Genomic DNA, 19,063 nt, shown 5'->3' with positions numbered 1-19,063 from the left:
ATAGGAAGTAGGACTTTCTTTTCAGTGTACTGGTAAATGTTATTTTTAATGTGCTACGTCATGAAAGCAATAAAAAATGAAATCTAAATCTTCAAATGGTTTAAAACTTAGGAAGTATTTGAATCAATACAAACATCTATCTAAAATAATAAATTATCCTTACTTTTGCTCTCAAATCAATATCTCACTTGTCATGCTTAGAGAGCTCTAATTTTTGTATCACTTCATTGACGAGTGTGGGACAAGAAGGGACAAATTGCTTAAAAAGTTAACCCTCTACAAAATATGTGGAAGCTGAGAATCCAATCTTCTTTGTATCATGAAGGAAACGCATTAGCATTACAGAATGAGTTACTTTTATTATACATATATTTTTCTTTTATTCAGATCCTGTAATACAGAATCACGTGGGCCTTTTGCACATTTTTTGATTTAACACTTTTATTTGCCCAGTTTTTTGATTGTTTGTTTTTCCACTCCCCACCCCAACCCCCATGGAAGAGAAACATCTGGAATGTTCTTAAGGAAAACCGGGGAAGGTAGAGAGTAACCTTCGATTATGTAGTTACCATCCTGCTCCACTCCAGGGTTCTCAGCCTCTGCTGATTAATCACCAGCGCTTTAACCCTGATAAATATTTGTTCCACATGCACCGCACTGCTCGTTCAGGTGCTTCCCACATCCAGGGCTTCTGCCCATTTGATACCATTAGCCCTTCAGCTCCATATATGCTGATAAAACCCAAATTGTCTGCAGATATCAAACAATGTCCCTGTGGGCAGAGTTACCTCCAGTCGATAATCACTGATCTTTACTAAACAGAAATGAATCTGTAAAAGTGAATATAGGTCTACGGAATGGTTTGGGAATTATTTTTATGAATATCGGAATTACCATATTCACTTACTTCCAAAGTAAAACTCTTGCACTTAAAAGCATTATTTGGTATATAATACTCCTAAATCATAGGAGTATTCACAGATGTTTATTTGAAAGCAGGATGATGATGTTTGTGTGTATTTATTTTATATTCTCTTTGGTTTTTACCAAGCAGAGATATGACAGTATATATAGTTCAAATATTAGGAAGAAAACTACAAAAAAATTGATGAAATTGATGTTAATTAAATTACTTTATTAATACTGTTTCTCAAGTTTACTAGATAATTCATAAATTTTCATATTTTACTGTAAAATAACCCTATGTAAAAATTTTGAAATTCAATCTCAACAAAATTCTTATAACCTCTCTAATATAATTTTTTTTAAATTTGAACATTGTAAAGCATGTGCTCTATTTTTTGTCAATGCAAAAGCCTCTAAAATGACAAACTATTAATAATTTCTTGCCCCATATAGAAGTCAGCATCTGAAGTGATAGAACAGAGTCACCTATAACAACGTATAACATACGCTAACAAACGTATAACAAACTTCAACGTATAACATAGTAAAGACTATGTAGAATGGCTGGGTAGCATTAATTTTCTGATTCCAGTATCATGATTTAACTAAGCTACAAATTCTTTATAATGTTTTGTGCTTCACAAATTATGTAAAGCTCTTAGTGTTTAAATGTTTCAAAGAGCTCTTAGCTCTCTAATGTTCTAGCATTGTGCTATGTACATTAAGTAATATTTGATAAAAGATCATAGAGTGTTATTAATACTTTACATAGTGGAGCAATTTATCATTAAATTGAAAAGTTTGGTGGCTGAAAATAAATGCAAAAATAGATAAAAATACATAATGAAAAATGAAATATGTTCATGTATTTTCTTAAAGAATTTCATCCTTGATTGATATTTATAAACATATAATGGACATATATATGTATACATGTAAAAACTATATAACATTTATGTGTACATAGCTAAATGCAGATATTGGATATTCTCTTATCAATGGATACTAATTAGCTTTGGCTTTTACAGATTACTATGAGATAAATGAAAAAATATATATTGGTTTTTCCACTCTCTCATACTTTTCTAATATATTATTTTTAAAAAGCTTTTTAATGACTCATAGAATCATGAAATGACTTTTACTGAATAATATTCTAATTGGGTTGCTGTTTCAATGTTTGAACATATTTTTATAACTTAATTTCAAAAAGCCAAAAACCTGAGTAAAGGAAACAGTTTACCTAAATGTTAAGGTGTATAATTCATTTTTTGTGGAATTCTTTTAAAATTTAGTCATAAATCATGTAAAGGTGTGTATTAAAATGTACTTGTGCTTTGAAGTGTACGTACATAAATTGTGGCACAGTTAAACATTAGCATAGTCTGTAGAACTATAGGATGCTCTTTAAAGACTCTGGAAGAGCAGATATTAGGCATTTTTACCACAACACTGATAAGAACCTGTGGTAATGCACTGGCTGATGTGCTAGATTTCAGCTTGAATGTAAGAGCATGAGCAACATATACATGAGGAAATTCAAGAAATAATCGTATTTACTTAGAAAGTACCAGTGCCAATTTTTATCGACTTGTACTTAGAGAGTCCATCTGGAGGAGGAAAGTTAACCTCTCTCTGCCTTTCTCGTGTGGATCCACACTCCCTCCCTCCTCCCAGGAGTGACGTTAACCATCTGGACTCATGGCTTTCTCAGGGTTCTAAGACAAACAGAGGCTTAGCATCAAGAGAGCCAGTTCTCCACAGAGCCATTTCTCCTGGGTTTTTTTTGTACTCACTTTATTTGAAAATTAATACACTGGTGCTAATAAGTAGGGCAAGAACAGTAATTCGACATTCAGGGAAGGGATTTAACCTGAGCTTCAGCGAGCTTTTGTAAGGTATACAATTATTTACTTATACCACATTCGATACTCATTATGAAGGTGCATATTTTGTTCTTTCCTATCAAGTATGAATTATAGATAATGAGATATTTGAAGTACTGGTACGGCCATGGTTATTTTAATTCTGTATTTAATTTAGTTTTTATTCTATTTTAGAAATTTAATTAGGAGAGTTTATAGATCCATCAAACTAGCAGAGGAGGACACTAATTTTCTACCTCTATTTTAAAGTGATCTCAGGATTCTCCTTGAGGTGGGGAAGGGAAGGACCCTATAGGAGTAGATACAGTGGTTGAAACATTTTCCTACTCAAAAGCCAGTGAATATAGCCCTAAAATTTTTGATGAAAAATATTTTTTAAAAGTTAGCTTAAAATATTTAAAATATACATAACCAATCTTCAGAAACTCTTTTTTTTTCATTATCTGACATACGATATTTCAGAAACTTCATGGGTACCAGAATTAAATTGTTCCTTAGCTATTTAAATACAAACTTAGCTCTAAAAAGTTCAGCCCTATTAAGAAAAAATTAATTTTCCTTATTCCTCATAGGTGACCATGCTTTAAAAATAACTTAGAAATCTTTTGTCAAGGGACAGAAAGAGGAATTTCCACTTAAAGAGGTTAAAAGGGGAATCGTTTAAAATGTAACTCAATGGTGAAAGAGAAGTACATAAAGTTTTCTCTTCTTTTATATGAAATTAAATTAAAAAGCCTATGTCTAATTTGAGTTTTATTCAATGTGAGTTTTCAAAACAACTTCATACTTTGTTCAATGATTTGTTTTTCTTAGTTATACAGACAGAAGTCTTTGTCTTTGATTCTCTTCTCTGTGGCTGAAGCTTCTTTGCTTTATTACAGTACATGGAGTTTGGGAGGAATGGTCACCTTGGAGCTTATGCTCCTTCACATGTGGCCGAGGCCAAAGAACACGAACCAGGTCATGCACACCTCCTCAGTATGGAGGACGGCCCTGTGAGGGACCTGAAACTCATCACAAGCCTTGTAATATTGCTCTGTGCCCAGGTAAGCATATTTGGCAATGGATGAAGCTTGCATTCATGTGTATCTCATATATTCCCAATGTACATTGCATACATAAAATATTCAACTCTCATTGAGTCTTGCTGGAATGTGTTTCCTCTCATTTCTGTCTCTTATCAGGATGAAAAGGGATGGTTTCTCTGGTTCCTATGTATATAGTGATGTACGTTTATTTGAGTGGTACCCATTGCTATTCATCTTTCCTATATTGCTCTATATGTATATGTTAATGCTTTAAAATAAAGGTTTATATGTAAACAGTTACCTCTGGTGAAGGATCACAAAGAGTTCTCAGGTCTTGAGGTGAGTTTGGGCGTAACTAGCAAGACCTGATTCAGAGCTGTGACTCACAGAGTTATTCACTCATGCTATTTCAGTCAAGGAAGGGAATTTGTCACTGGCCACATGAGAGAACTATGTTCTTGGAAATATCATAGGACAGTTTGTGTAGCCTTTCTTAGAGTGCGTGTATGCCATCCTGTCACTTTCTTTCAGCCTAGTAATTCAGCTTGCATCATCTAACTTAGAGAAGTCTGCCTATCATCCCAGAGTCCTCAGGTCTTCATAATATTGCCAAACATCAATAGTTTTATGAAGAAGAAGGGATTCTAATCTCTGCTTTCAAGGAACTCAAAATTTTAAGGAAAAATTGTATGTTGGTAAATTAGTAAGTGATATTCTCTCCCAGAAAGCTAAAACCAAGACCATGAACAGCAAACAACTAACATGAATGACAACAGGTAGTGTTTTAAACAAAATTCCCTCCTCTGCTCTTTGGAAGGTTTCCTTGGCTGATCAGTTCATCATCTACTCTGCACGAAAGCAACATGGTGCAACTGCTACAGATTCTCTTCTGTAAATAGAGTTTCCCCACACAGATTTGTCTTCTTCTGTACTCTAAATTCTTCAAGTCCACGGCCCCTGTTAAAAGGCAATCTATTTTTTTTTGTATATTGACTCTGAAAAAAACATACCCAATAATTTGATTTTATTTCATGTGGAAAACTTAATGCTTATGTGACTCTCAGTGTGTACACACAATTTGTTTTAAAGTCTGTTTTTGATGTTTTGTAACTTTCTTGTTTTAGTTCTTCGATTTTTTTTACTGTGCTAAGTCCCCGACTTGTAAGTCGTTTTAGAAGTTACCTCGGATTGACGAAGGGCCATGAAACCACAGAAGGCCTGGAGAAAGGGAAGAGAAGGAAGGATAGGACCAAGAAATCAGACAGGGTATCAATGATGGGTACCAAGAAAGGGTATCAGTGATGGGTGACATGCTGTTTTAGAAATTTTATGGCAGGATGGAGATCACTAGAGGAAGACAGAAGGAAGTATTGGTGATCAGATATGAAACATAATGTATACATTTCAGAAATGTGCAAAGAATAAGATAAAAATAGTATCTAAAATAAATTTTTTATGTAGTTCTATGTAAACTTTTATGATGTTCATGTATCTTGTGATATATATATATTCAATTATAAATATTAGGGCTCAAAATCATAACTAACTACTTACAAATCTTTTCAATAAAATTCATTTATCTTATCATTGGTATTCCTTGCTTTTGTCTACAGGTACTTAACCCACACTTTCACATCCAGATTCTTAGCCTTTCCTAAGACTTTTCCAAAGCTTATCCAAAAATTCTCAGAAATCTGGCCCAGTTCATATTTCTTTAAGTTAGCTGTATGGGTCTGTCTCTGTATGCTTTAATTCTTCATAAGCTTTCTCCTGTTATTTTAATTTGGGGGTTTAACTATACAACAAGGGATACAAATTCCTACATTGTATTTCAATTTGCTTACTCTAAATGGGAACTCTCATAGCCATGGCCTTTTCTAGTTTTTCATTCTGTATTAGCACTTTTCCTATTATGGTTTTTAAAATGTGTGGTATATTTGGAGCAATCACTAAGAGTTCCCCTTAGAAACAACTGTTTATAGCTAAACTCAACCATCTCCACTGACCATAATGCCTTTTCAATACCAACTAGGTGTAAGGCTTTGTCAAAAAGAATACATACTCAACGACTTCACACCATTAAAAAGATATGCCTATAAGTGTGGAAAATGTTAAATGATGTACCACCGATTAAATGTTGTAGTTATGGCTGTACAGTTTAATCTAACATTCGTTAGATAGATTCATTGATATCTGGGATGCCTTAGACATTATCTTATGATAGATATGTTAGGAAGTATATGGACAGTAAAGTAAATGGTTACCATTACAATATGTCTCCTTGGCTTCACCAGGACCAAGGCACAGACAAGGTCAGAGAAATATACAAAACCACAAATTGCAGTGGTGCTCAGGACTTTATGATTCCACACGTGAGTTGTAGTAGTGTATGACAATATAATTCGGGAAAATAGTATAAAAAACTATTTCAGACTCTCTTTTAAGAAACATTTCTAAACTTTATAAGGTACTCTAAGGGCGACATATATTGTTCATCAAATAGTGAAATATCTTTCACTTATGCAGTTTGAAATATGACTACAAATGGTTAATACCCCATCAACTGCTTTCCTAAGGACATACCCAGTTTCTCTCACTTCTTTTGAGGTTGGAAAGCCTTCTGTCTCACATCTAAATGAAGAGGGAGGAAAGGAAGAGTAGAGGTGGCATTACTGCGTTAGTCTTAGTTTCTGTCCCCGTTGCCGTGATTAAGGAGCATGACAGAAGCAATGCAAAGGAGAACAGGTTTGTTCTGGCTCAAGTCCAAGGTGCAGCCCCCCATAGTCAGGAAGTCAAGATACGACAGCTTTAAAAAAAATTCCAGTTGACTCTGACCCCATAGGTAGCAATGAATATCCTAGTAAGAGCACCAGTGGAAGGGGAAGCCCTGGGTCCTGCTAAGACTGAACCCCCAGTGAACTAGTCTATGGGGGGAGGGCGGCAATGGGGGGAGGGTTGGGAGGGGAACACCCATAAGGAAGGGGAGGGGGGAGGGGGATGTTTGCCCGGAAACCGGGAAAGGGAATAACACTCGAAATGTATATAAGAAATACTCAAGTTAATAAAAAAAAATACTAAAAAAAAAAAAATTCCAGTTGAATTGCATCTAGTCAGTAAGCGAGTGGAATAAATGAGTGTTTGCTAGTTCTCAGATTGCTCCCCTACTTGATACAATCTGGGATTCCCCTGACCACAAAATCATCCTGACAATAATTAAGGTGGGCCTTCCCACATCAATTACAGCAATCAAGATAACCCTGCAGAGACATACTCCAAAGCTACCTTTAATCATTCCCCGTTAGGCCCTGAGGTTTTCCTCCCAGGGAATTGCACACTCAGTTAAGTTGACAATTAAAGTCATCACCCTTGCTCCGTTAATGTCTTGTCTGAGAACAGGGGCTGCTGTTGATGGGGAAGGTGGGCAGAAGGGTAGGGCAGCAGTGGGAATCAGCTTGTTTAGAGTTATTATGGAAGGGTACGTGGATAGATACCTTCAGTGTTTAATTGTCTTTGTGGCCTCCCTTTCCTACCTAAACCAATATAAAGTGCAAGCCTGAAATTTTATTGCTGTAAATAATTGAGCATTCCATCCATGGTGGTTCCACTGACATATTTGAATATATGGAATTTCTCTTCAGTTTCTTTCCTACTTAAGCAACTTGGTTCTTGGTATTCCTCCAACAAATTATGATGTATATATGTATATATGTGTGTATATATATATATCAAATTTCTAAACCGTTTTCCAATTTCTCTAGTTATATGCATATTTTTCTACATTTATTTCCTTCTTATAATGTGGTATAATGATAGGATCTTTTGTGTTTTCATAAGTGCATATTTGCTCTTATCAGGTTAATTTTTCTCTTTTTTCTCTGTGAAGTGTTGATGAGAGCTTTGCGACGATTAGAAAGGACTTATTAAGGGATTAGGTTTCTGTGCTTAGTAATTTGGTGAAGGTTGAAGAACACTGTTCTGGATTGGATATTGTTAGCAAGGAGGATTATTCTGACTGGATACCATACAGACTGTGTAGAGACAAGAGAAGATTTTCTGTAATTGGCACAGAAGTACCAGTCCCTCATACTAGTGGAGAAATGAATATTTTGTAATGTGAGTGGTTATATTATTTATATAACGATGGTTTTTTTTAACATGGAAGTGATAATATCTGATAGTAATGTTGTATGGATGGGTTAGGTCAAAATTACAATGTAGCCTAGCTGCAAGCATAGGCAAGCTATTAACAATAGTAGGTCCTAACTATGTCAAATTCTTTGGATAGTCCTGTCATTTGGACTTTTCCTATGGAGAAAATCTTGCCATTAGTGGTTTTGAATTTTACAGATATTTAGCTACAGAATTATGTCAGATGTGGTGTACCTTTATCTTGTATGCCCAATATGAGAATTATATAGGTCCATAGGCTCAAAATCAATTAATTTCTTTGAACTTAAACAGTTCTCATTATGTCTTAAGTTTTTAACTCAAAACCTCAAAATGAACAAGACATAAAATTTGGTTTGTGTATAATATTTTTGTCCTAGCAGTTGTTAAAAAGAGGACCCAATGATTCCAAATTGTCCTTGTCCTTTTGTCTCAGCTTTGGCATTTTTCAGTGTGAGATGTATTCTGGTAGGAGATAGAAATAAAATAGATCGAGTCACCAGCGTGTGTGTCACAGCTAGAAGACCAAAGTGGGTGAAGCATCTAAATAGATCCCACTTATACACTATGTAAAATCAATGTAATAATATGATTTAATAGGAAGCACATGGTCTGGAAACCAGAACACATTCACTCCCAATTCTTAATTAGTAATTCACTTTTACAACTCATTATTGCCTTTATCATTCCTCATTTTTTTTCTCATTCATAAATTGAACCCCGCATCTATACAAAAGGAAGGGTGTAATTTAATCTCAGGGGAAACACTGAAAAGTATAAGACGAAATAGAGTGGAAGATTTATCCTTTGTATAAGGATATTACTTTAGTATTAGGGTCTTTTGGAGGACACAAGTCAAATAAACTCAAGGTGTCATTTTTGAACTCTGGGGCAGTATCCAAAGAGTCAGAGATTCTACTCATGGGTTTGTGCAAGCATTCCACCAAATGCCTGTGTGTGGCTACAGTGTCATTCTGATATCCTGTTAGCCCTGTGAGCCCAGAATCCCTACAGTGCCAGCAGTGAGAGTTTCCCTGGGTCTAGTTCCCGGGCATATTTGCATATTTATGCAAATCGTGATAGCCTAAATACAGTTGCCCTGGAACACTCTTGGGTTCAGTGTCCTACTGACCCAACAGTTTGAGGCTCTGCACTCATAGGAGAGTAGCCTGCCTGTCCCTCTGTGGGGAGTCCTTCTGATGACACAAGGCGTGGAATGATGCTAAGCACTTGTGTGCACTTAGTTCAAAGGTCTGCCGTTTTCTCTGCTTGGGGATGTTACATTTTGACATTCATTTGCTGCCCTGCTAATCTGTCTCTTCATTAATTTATATTTTGCCGTTTTAATATTCTAGACCGTCTCATGCTGATTATGTTTGTGTCTAGGTCATTTGGGGTTTTAACCCTATACCAGTAATCCTCTAAGTCCTTAGTTTATCCACCTTTGCTACTAATTGTGCATTATTGGTCAAAGGATTTGCACTGTGGTACTGCTTTTCATTCCTGTCACTTCAATGTCTTTCTTCCTATTAAAGTCACTTGCGTGTATATTCATTTCTAACTTCACAAACAATGCCGTGTCTTGTTCCCACTTTTATTATAGTTCGTTTTGAAACAGCAAGTAGGAAGCACAGATTTTTTTTTTTCTTATTGTTTATTTCCAAGGCAAGAAGTCAGGCTTTTGCAAAACATTTGAGCCTTGTGTTGTGAAAGGATCTTTCAGATTCTTGGTGACTCCTAGCTAAATGCGAGTCGGAGTTCCCCCGGCATTTCCACCATTAAATCAGTCTGCTTTACTAGTGGATGCCAGGATTCTTCTGCTCACAAACCCCCTCTGTCCGATCCACTCATTCAGCAATATTCAAACAGAATCACTGCTGAAATAATAGTTTCATTATCTAAACTATTCAAACCTTAATGGCTGGGTACATCTGGCTATCTAACTCTTCTGTATCTGTAACTCTTGATCTAAAGAATAGACTAAAAACACTATATTTACTAAGATATCATGTAAAATTTAATAGGAGACAGCTATTAGCTTGGTTATGTCTGGCAGGATGAGAATACCAGAGATCGAACAACTCAGCCTGTACCAGTGTTATGTCTTCTGGCCCCAAGAAACTGAGTAGTTTGTCAAATTGCTGAAGAGAAGTTGAACTGCCTCCTGCCACATTGCCTTGTGGGAGGGAGCACATTGCCTACACTGTTCAACCCCTCAGGTTTTTCCTGCTTCGGAATAAAGCCTTTTTGTTCTGTGTTCTTATTCGCTGTTGTAGAAGGGCTCCTAGAACAACGGGAGTATTTGAATTGAAAGATTAACATTTATTTTAAAAAATAAAAAGAATCAAACAGCGAGTCCTTACCATGTAATTGGAAGGAATTGAAAGGGGCATAGAAAATGATGATTCTGACCTCTGCGCATTTCTTAGAAGAAAATATGAGGTCTGGTGTAACAGCTGAAAAAAATGGCTTTCAATGAGAGGAAAAGGAAGGCAAGGGCTATATTTTAAATAAGATATGAAGGCAAATTATTCTCATCGTCACATTCAATACTATATAAAGCGTATTAGAAGGTTTTGCTCCTCTCTAGAATATAATCTGTTACCCATCAATACATCTTTCTCCTTATGTTCCTCAGCCTCTGGTAGCTACTGTTCTGTTTTTAAGATCGGCAAACTTACACACAAAAGGTCAGATGATAGGTGTCTTTTGTGTCTGGCTTACTTCACTTAACCTGAAGATCTCAAACTTGACTCATACTCCAAACTCCCAATCTGTTTTTATGAGCAACATACTCATAGAGCAACATAGAAGGTCATATGATGGGTGTGGTTTTGTGTCTGGCTTATTTCACTTAACCTAATGATCTCGGGTTTGACTCATATTTCATTGGCTTTACTGATGAGCAATATTCCATTGTGCTTGTCCCACACTGGTTTTGTCCATTCCTCACTTGATAGACAGATTGGCTCCATTTCTTAGCTCCTGGCTCTCCTGCCTGGTACTGCTGCAATAGCAGAGACATACTGGTGACTCTTCAAACTACCGGTTGGTGGATCTCATGATAGTTTTAGTCCTATTTTGTCCTTTGAGGAAAATCTACAATACTTCCCATAATGGATATGCTAATTTCTATTCCCTCCAATGGTATAAAAATGAATGTTCTTTTCTTGCCAACATGAGAAGAGCTGTTCCTAATGGACGAAAAGTGTATCTCACTGTGGTTTTCATCTGGCCTTTCCTTATTCTTTTTCTTTATACATCTGTTTGTCTTGTGTTGAAATTATTTAATTAGAATGCTTGCTCTTTTTAAACTTAGGCTGTTTGTCTTTCTGGTATTTAAGGGGTTCCATATATATATTCTAGGTAATAACTCTCTTAGGTGCAGAGTTTGCAAATATGTTTTGTGCTCAATGGACTTTCTTTTCTTTCTTTTTTTTTTTTTGGTTCTTTTTTTCGGAGCTGGGGACCGAACCCAGGGCCTTGCGCTTCCTAGGCAAGCGCTCTACCACTGAGCTAAATCCCCAACCCCCTCTTTTCTTTCATGACTGGTTATTTTACTGTGTAGGAACTATGGTTTTATGTAAGCTCACTTCCCAAAATTTTGTTTGCTCTTGTTTTTGTCAGTTATGATTTTCAGAAGAATCCCCCTTACATTTTCTTCTAGTAGTTGCATCTTTTACATCAAATTGTTGGTTCCGTTCTAGTTGGGTTTTGAAAATGTCAGAGTCAAGATCCATTCTTCTACCCATGAATATCCAGTTACCCCTTGATAGTTCTCAATAAGGCTATCCTCTAAGCAATCGTTCTTTTAAAATGAAGTTAAAAAACTCTTTGGGCTCCAGGTTCATGGATTTACTCAGACCATCTATGCATTTCTTGTTTGGTTAGCCTTGTGTTTATGCTAATTTCACGCTGTTTTGACTACTGTAGCCATCTAACACATTTTGAAAGCAGAATACAATGATATTTCTTGGCTCGCTTTTTAATCAAGAGTGCTTTGGTGTTTGTGGTTTTAGTGGTCCACTGAAATGTTAAAATTGCTTTTTCTAGTTCTGTGAAAGGTGGCATTGATATTTCTCTATCTGTTTCAGTTGCCTGTTGTAAAAAAAAAAAGAAAAAGCCTGATGAAGGAAACTTTATAAAGGAGGAATGTATTTTGCCTCAAAGTTCACAAGCACAGTAGTTTATCATGATGGGAAAATTCTTAGTTTCCCCAGAAGCTAGAGGCAGCCATGTTACATCCACAGTCAGGAAACGGGACAAGTAATGCTATTGCTCAGCTTGCCTTTGTCTTTGTTTTCAGACTAGGACATAGCCTCATGGTTTTAAATTTAATGTGAGTCTGCTTACCTAGCATAAGCTGATCCAGATAATCTTTCACCAGCATGCCAAGAGATTGCCACTCCCACCCCACCCTCTATGAGTTTAAATCCTACCAACTTGACAACCAAGATTCAGCATCATAGCTCTACCACTTAATTGATTTTATCATACCATAGATCATATTATATCAAGCTAGTCTCCCACTCCTTGTGCCCATGCGGATACCTCAAAATGCAAAATGCATACTCAGTTCAATCTTAAAGGTCTCCTTGTCTTTAAATTTTTCAACACTGTTTGCAAGTGCAAAGTCCAACTTTCATTTAAGCCTTAAAAAATCTCTTAATATACACTCCAATAAAATAAGACATGGGGACCAGCAAGATGGTTCAGAAGATAAAGGTGCATACTGCCAAGCCCAGTGACCTCAGTTCTATCCCTAAAACATATATAATGGAAGGAGAGAACTAACTGGTCTAGTGGTCTTATCTCCACACGCTCATACATATGTGGCATATGCATGCCATAAAAACCAGTAAATAAATGTTTAAATTGTAAAATACAAACAGCCTTAATATTTCTGATATCCAAGACAAAAATAAACATTCCATTTCCAAAACAAGAAGAATGGGGCATAGGGAAGTTATTTGACTCTTTAGTTTGCCCCATCAAGGCAAACAGAATTCCTGCAGCTCCATGCATGTCATCTCAGTCTTGTGATAGAATCATGTGGCCTCCTCCAAATGTCTTATGTAGCACCAGTCTTCCATCTCTGCTGACTTAAACACATATCACCTACCTCTTGCGCCAAATACTTCCTCACGTCTGCAGCCTTCATCGGCAGACATCTCACTGTCCTGGTATCTGTGATATCTGAGATTCAGTATTGCATCATGGACTCCATTTTCACAGTTTCATAAAGTGGTCTTTTGGGGCACCCTTAAGGGACTCAATTCTGGCAAAATGTTTGGCCTCTGCATCTCCCTAGATATGTGTACAAGTTATGTAATTCCTTCTGTTTCCCATCCGCCAAGCCCTCAAGACTAGCATCATGCAGACAATGTACCAAAGCATCCATCGGCTCAGGGTAGGGCATCTCCCTCTTAGATCACAGCTTCACTGGCCTCTCTGTTCTCATCTTGTGTACTTTCCAGTGTGACTGTTTCTTATGAAGAGGAACCCTTCAGCTGCAGTCTCCGTTTAAGTGATCAAGCATTCTCATTAGATGAGGCTTCTGTGGGCGGGATCGAGTCCTCCAGATACCATTCTCTCATCCCAGTGCAAGACACTGTTTCTCTTTCATAACACTAATCTGTTTAACATGTACACATGTCTAGTTCTCTGCACCCCTCTTGTTCAAATTTTCAACTGTTTTCTTAACACCTATCCTTTCACAACTTCATAAATTTCTCATCTTTTCTTCTACCTCCTCCCCTCTCTCACTATATGATAAGATTGGAGCAGTGATCATTAATCATAACACTGCCCAAAAACTAACATTCCTTGAAATTCTCTCACCCAAATAATTAAGTCCATCACCTCTAAATTTAGTCTCTCTAAAGTCCTCTGTGGCCATGGATTAAATACAGCCAGATTCTTTACTCAAATACTCATTCATAACACCTAAGCCAGGTCCTGGTATACCCTTTGCTCCTCTCTTAAACCACATGAGAGGCCTCCGCTGTCCACATTTAGCTTCTCATTCTTTTATTCCAACCTCACACCTGAATAACCCATTGATTCCCTGCTTACTACATTCAAGAACTTGTCTACGCCAAGTTCACTGTGGCAGGGAAATAGTTGATGCCAGGAGCCTAACACCTCTGGTCCTATTGTATCTACAGTCGGAAAGCAGGGAACGACAGTACTAATGCTCAGTGCACCCTTTCCCTTTCACTCAGTCCAGGAATTCTGCCTGTGGAATGGTACTGCCCATATTTAGGTCTTCCCATTGACAATAACATAATCTAGACTGTCTATCACAGACATGCCCGGTTTCCATTGTTGTGTCAAATCCCATCAAGTCGACCCTCTCAATATTAATTATCACAGTAAGGTTTGTGTTGAAACTGTAAATCATTTTGGATGCTGTGAACATTTTGGCAATATTCATCATCCCAATCCGCAAACTCAGGATGGCTTTTTTTGCTATATGTACTCTTCGATTTCCTTTAGGAGTGCTCTAAAATTTTCATTGCAGAGAACTCTTACCTCTTCCATTCAATTTGTTCCTGGATATTGCCTTGTGGTCTCTATAAATGGCAATGGCTCGTTCAATCTTTTTCAGATATTTTGCTATTGATGTTTAACATCACTGCTGAATTTTCTATGTTGCTTTTGTAAGAAGCATCAATGTTGCAAAGGCCTTTTATTAGGTCTAATTCTTTTTCTGAGAGAATCTTTGGTTTTTATCTTTAGAAGACCTTCCACGAACACTAAGAATTTGACTTATTTGTTCTGAATATGTGTTTCTTTCTTTTTCTTTCTTTCTTGTCTGGACTTCCAACTCTATGGTAAAAACATGTAGAAAAGGCTAGTTCCCTTGTCTTCTTAAAGATCTAAGAGACAATGTTTTACGTTTCCCCTATCCATTTAGTTCCATTTTAGCTGTTTGCTTATATTGTGTGGCTTTTATTATATTGAGGTACCCTCGTTCTATAATGTTGAGTACCCTCTTTATATTAAGTTGTGACATCATCCTACAGTTTAACATACCCTCTATCTATTATGTTGAAATACCTTCCTCCTATGCTTGATACATTAAGTGCTTCTATCTGACAGGGATGTTGGATTTTGCCAAATGCCTTCTGCTGCTCTTGAGATAGTAGTATAGTTTCTGTCCTTCATTCATTCTCCTGATGTGGGATGCCATGTTTACAGACTCAATTATGCTGATCCGCACTCCATCACAGGAATAGATCCAATTAGAGCATGCTAATTAATTTCAATGTGCTATTATAATTGATTTTCTATATTCTCAAACTATTTTTGCTGAATAATTTTTATCTACATTTGAAAAGGAAAATTAGCCCAAGAGCCTCCTTTGGTGGTGGTGGTGGTGGTGTGTGTGTGTGTGTGTGTGTGTGTGTGTGTGTGTGTGTGTGTGTTTTCTTGCTTTAATAGGGGAGTGATGGCAGATTTGTAGAGTATTTTTATCTTTATCACTTTATCCATTTTTCTGTAGCTATACCAAAACCAAGGTGACTCTTATAAAGGAAAGCATTTAAAGGAGAGCTCATTTACAGTGTCAGAGGTTTAGTCCATTATCATTGTGGTAGGGAACATGGCTGAAAACATGGCACTGGTGGAATAGCTTAGAACTGCATATCCTGAGCTGTAGACAGACAGAGAAAGACTGGGCCTGACATAGGCCCACTGTCAGTGACACAGTTCCCCCAACAAGGCCACAAGAACTCCAATAAGACCACACTTATTCCAACAAGGCACATCTCTCAATCCTTCTAATCCTTTCAAAGAGTTCTACTCCTTGGCGTCTAAGCATTCAAATATATAAGTAAGCTTATTGGTGTGTGCAGGGTGGGGTGCATTTTTATCAAAATTACCACCGTTTTTTAGGAATTCTTTCTTCCGTAATTCCACATAATTATTTGAAAACATTTAGTAATTCTTCAACTGTTTGCTAGAGCTCAGTAGTGACATTTAATTTGGTTTGGCTTGTTTTCACTGTTTGTTTATTCAGAAAGATTTATCATTTATTCATTGTCTTTAGTTTTGATTGTGTTTAGCTTTTCTGTTTCTTGTTACTCATTCTTGATAAGATGTATGTCATATGTTTGTCCACCTCTCTGGGTCAGGCTATGTTGTTGCCATTTATGGTTGTTTACAATATTCTCTAATTTTCCCTTTAATTTCTGAGGTACCTTTTGTAATGTCTCCCGTTGCATCGCTTGTTTTATATATTTGGGCCTTGTTTCTACTTAGTGTGGCTTATGGTTAATCTACTTTGTTTCCTTTGCAAATAGCCATTCCTTTGTCTTACTAATCTTCACTGTTGTTCTCTTCCCTTGCTTGTTTCAGTTCTTTCTGCCAACATATCTCTTATTTCCTTCCTTCTAATAAATCTGGGATTAGTTGGTTCTCCTTTGTTTGCTTCTCCAAGCAGCAGTGCTAAGCTATTTACCTCAGGAATCCAGGCTTTATTTGGTATAGAAGTTATGAGCTTCCTCTTCTTCATCCCTAAGGTGTGTGAGGCATTGCTACACTGTATCTCTATCTTCAGGGGTTTGAGGAATTCTTTTAATTTATTATTGATGTAATCCTTGACCTCCTGTTGCCTTTTCCTTCTGATTGTGATTTCAATCTATGGGTGGAGGTATGGCTGCTCCTGCTACTCAGTAACCCAGTGTACTGAGTATCTTATTGTGTCTTTCACTTTTAGCCTCTGGAAACCTTTAGCATTAAGATGAGTTAATTGTAAACAACATGGTATTTAAAAAACTAGTTTTAAACTGTAGAGATACCATTTCTTAAATTTAATTTTAAAATTATTTTAGCTGGTGTGTGTGTGTGTCAGTGTGTGTCTGTCTCTGTGTGTGTATGTGTATGTGAATGTGTGTGTGTGTGTGTGTGTGTGTGTGTGTGTGTGTGTGTGTGTGTGTGTATGTGTACAGGTGTTCTGGAGGCCAGAGCTGTTGAATCCTTCTAGATTGGGAATGTCAGGTGGTGGTAAGCTGCCTGACATAGATCCTGTGAAGCAAAATAGGGCTCTCTCTGTCATTCTGAACTATACACTCATTTCTTCACCTGAGGCATAGTTTGAATCAAAGTTCGCTTAATGCAATAACATCTGTATACTCATCTAAATTCAATATCATAAACACAAAAAGTTCTTTTGCATGCTGTGTATTTCTCATTTGTTTGATAACTGGTCAAAGAGACCAATAAAATAATCTTCTTTGTATCTATATGATTTAGCGAAGCATTAGACTGATTCTTTATTATTGTTTCTGTTATTTCATCTTCCAGAGAATCTCATCTACTGTTTGCCTTGCCTAGACCATAGTAGAGAGCCCTAATTCCTCGTACTCCCATTATTCCTGCCTGGGTAAAATTTGTCTATCACAAAACAACACAATTACTTAAATTTTAAATAAAGACACATTATCCCATGTGTCTTCTTACCAATTTACTCATAGCTTCATGTCTTCCTTGCTCATATGGCCTTTGGTTTCTTATGATTTCCCGCTCGCATACCTCAGCTGAGTCTGTCTTCTATACTTTTTGGTTTTGTGATTCATCCATAACTTTCTCTCTTTTCCAAGACACACATTTTCCTGGCCTTAAGAGTTTGCAAGTGTACAGAGTTACAATAACTCTTGCATTGATTTCACATTTTAGTAATTGGGAATCTGCCATTCTTATTTCCCAAAAGACCAGATAGGGAATCTCCACGGTGTTGTTCTACTTATCACAATGTTTTCACAACTTCAAGGTGAAACCCCTCCTCTTTCCATAGTCAGCTAGATAAGATAAGATCATGAGAGCAAAGCTTGGTCAATCATAGTCAGCCACAGTTGTCCCATAATCCAGTAGCACAATACCAGCTACACCATAACTTCTCTGGTACCCTTTAGTTAATAGTGCCCTATTAGCCTTCACTAAGGTTTTAGAGTTTTCTGTTTTACTAACTTACTTACCAGGGAACAATTTTCATCTCAGAATACCAAGATATGAATCAGAGTTTCGCAGAAAGAGTTTTATAATAGAACAAAATCATTGATATCTACTGAGATTTCTTGGGTCACAATGACTCTGTCAGATTCATCTTATCTGTCTAAGAAACTCACAGATTTATTGAACTGATTCTAGGGAAGGAGAGACATTGGTCTGCTGCCTTCTATTAGAGCAGGTCAAGTGCTGCTTGTGGGTATTGAAAGAGAAGCAATTTCTTTACCACTTGTCTCCCCAGTTAAACTTCAGATAACAGAGTTATCCACTTACTTTCTCTAGTACCAATAAAAATGTAATTTTTAAATTAATAGTAGTCCATATATGAATCCATGTCTTTTAGCTTTAAATATCCCAGCATTTACCCATGAAAGATAATGTACTCTCTCTATTTGAGATACTTAAAAGTATAAAAGAGAATTTAATTTCTACTTCCCAGAAACTTGTGACCCATTGTTTCCCATTGAGCCCAATAAGATGACCAGCTCCTGGATTAACAAGGAGCAAAGGTTATTAAAAGAGCATAGTAATTAATATTTTTAGGTGTGAGGACATGATGTGAAACTCAAAACAAATAATAGAAAATCTAATAGTATGGTGGTCCCACACTCGGGCACTAAAGAAATCCATGTGTATCTGTGATCTATGCCAGAGTTTCCTCATTCCTCACCTTTCTGCTTCTCTATCAATATAACCAACACACGGAAAGAACACACAACAGAATGTTGTACCAGACTTGTATCGTTTCTTCTTCTTTTTATATGCCATGAGTTACATTATCAAGTCAATTATTTCACAGGAGCTCAGCTAATATTCAATAAAATGAACTTCCAGTTCATGATGTAAAGCAGAAGTAAAAGTCCAAGTTAAAGTGATTTATATATCTTCAATTCGAATTAGGTATTGTGTAACTGAATTTGTAAACAAACCCAGTTGCATCTCAAATATGTGATCAATGGGTGTTTTGACAAAGTTTAACCTCAAAATGTCTCCCAAGTTCCTAATATTATCTCCTCCTTGAACATTATGTAAAACCAAAACTATGTACACTATTAGCAAGCATTG

At 36.6% G+C, this 19,063-nt stretch overlaps 1 protein-coding gene across 9 annotated transcripts in view; it reads left to right on the top strand.

Annotated features, from left to right (window-relative positions):
* The window catches only part of Adgrb3 (adhesion G protein-coupled receptor B3), a 727,877-nt gene that overhangs the window by 261,293 nt on the left and 447,521 nt on the right, over positions 1-19,063 (top strand). For 8 of the 9 annotated variants that reach the window (NM_001106898.1, XM_063266874.1, XM_039083196.2 and 5 more), the window contains 1 exon segment: positions 3,674-3,838. The exons of the other annotated variant lie outside the window; for it this stretch is intronic. In NM_001106898.1, coding sequence (NP_001100368.1) covers positions 3,674-3,838 — 165 coding nt within the window. 9 annotated transcript variants of the gene reach the window in all.

The sequence above is a fragment of the Rattus norvegicus genome, chromosome 9, assembly GCF_036323735.1.
Source record: "Rattus norvegicus strain BN/NHsdMcwi chromosome 9, GRCr8, whole genome shotgun sequence".
NCBI classification, from domain to species: domain Eukaryota; kingdom Metazoa; phylum Chordata; class Mammalia; order Rodentia; family Muridae; genus Rattus; species Rattus norvegicus.
This window is presented reverse-complemented; position numbering and strand designations above follow the sequence as displayed.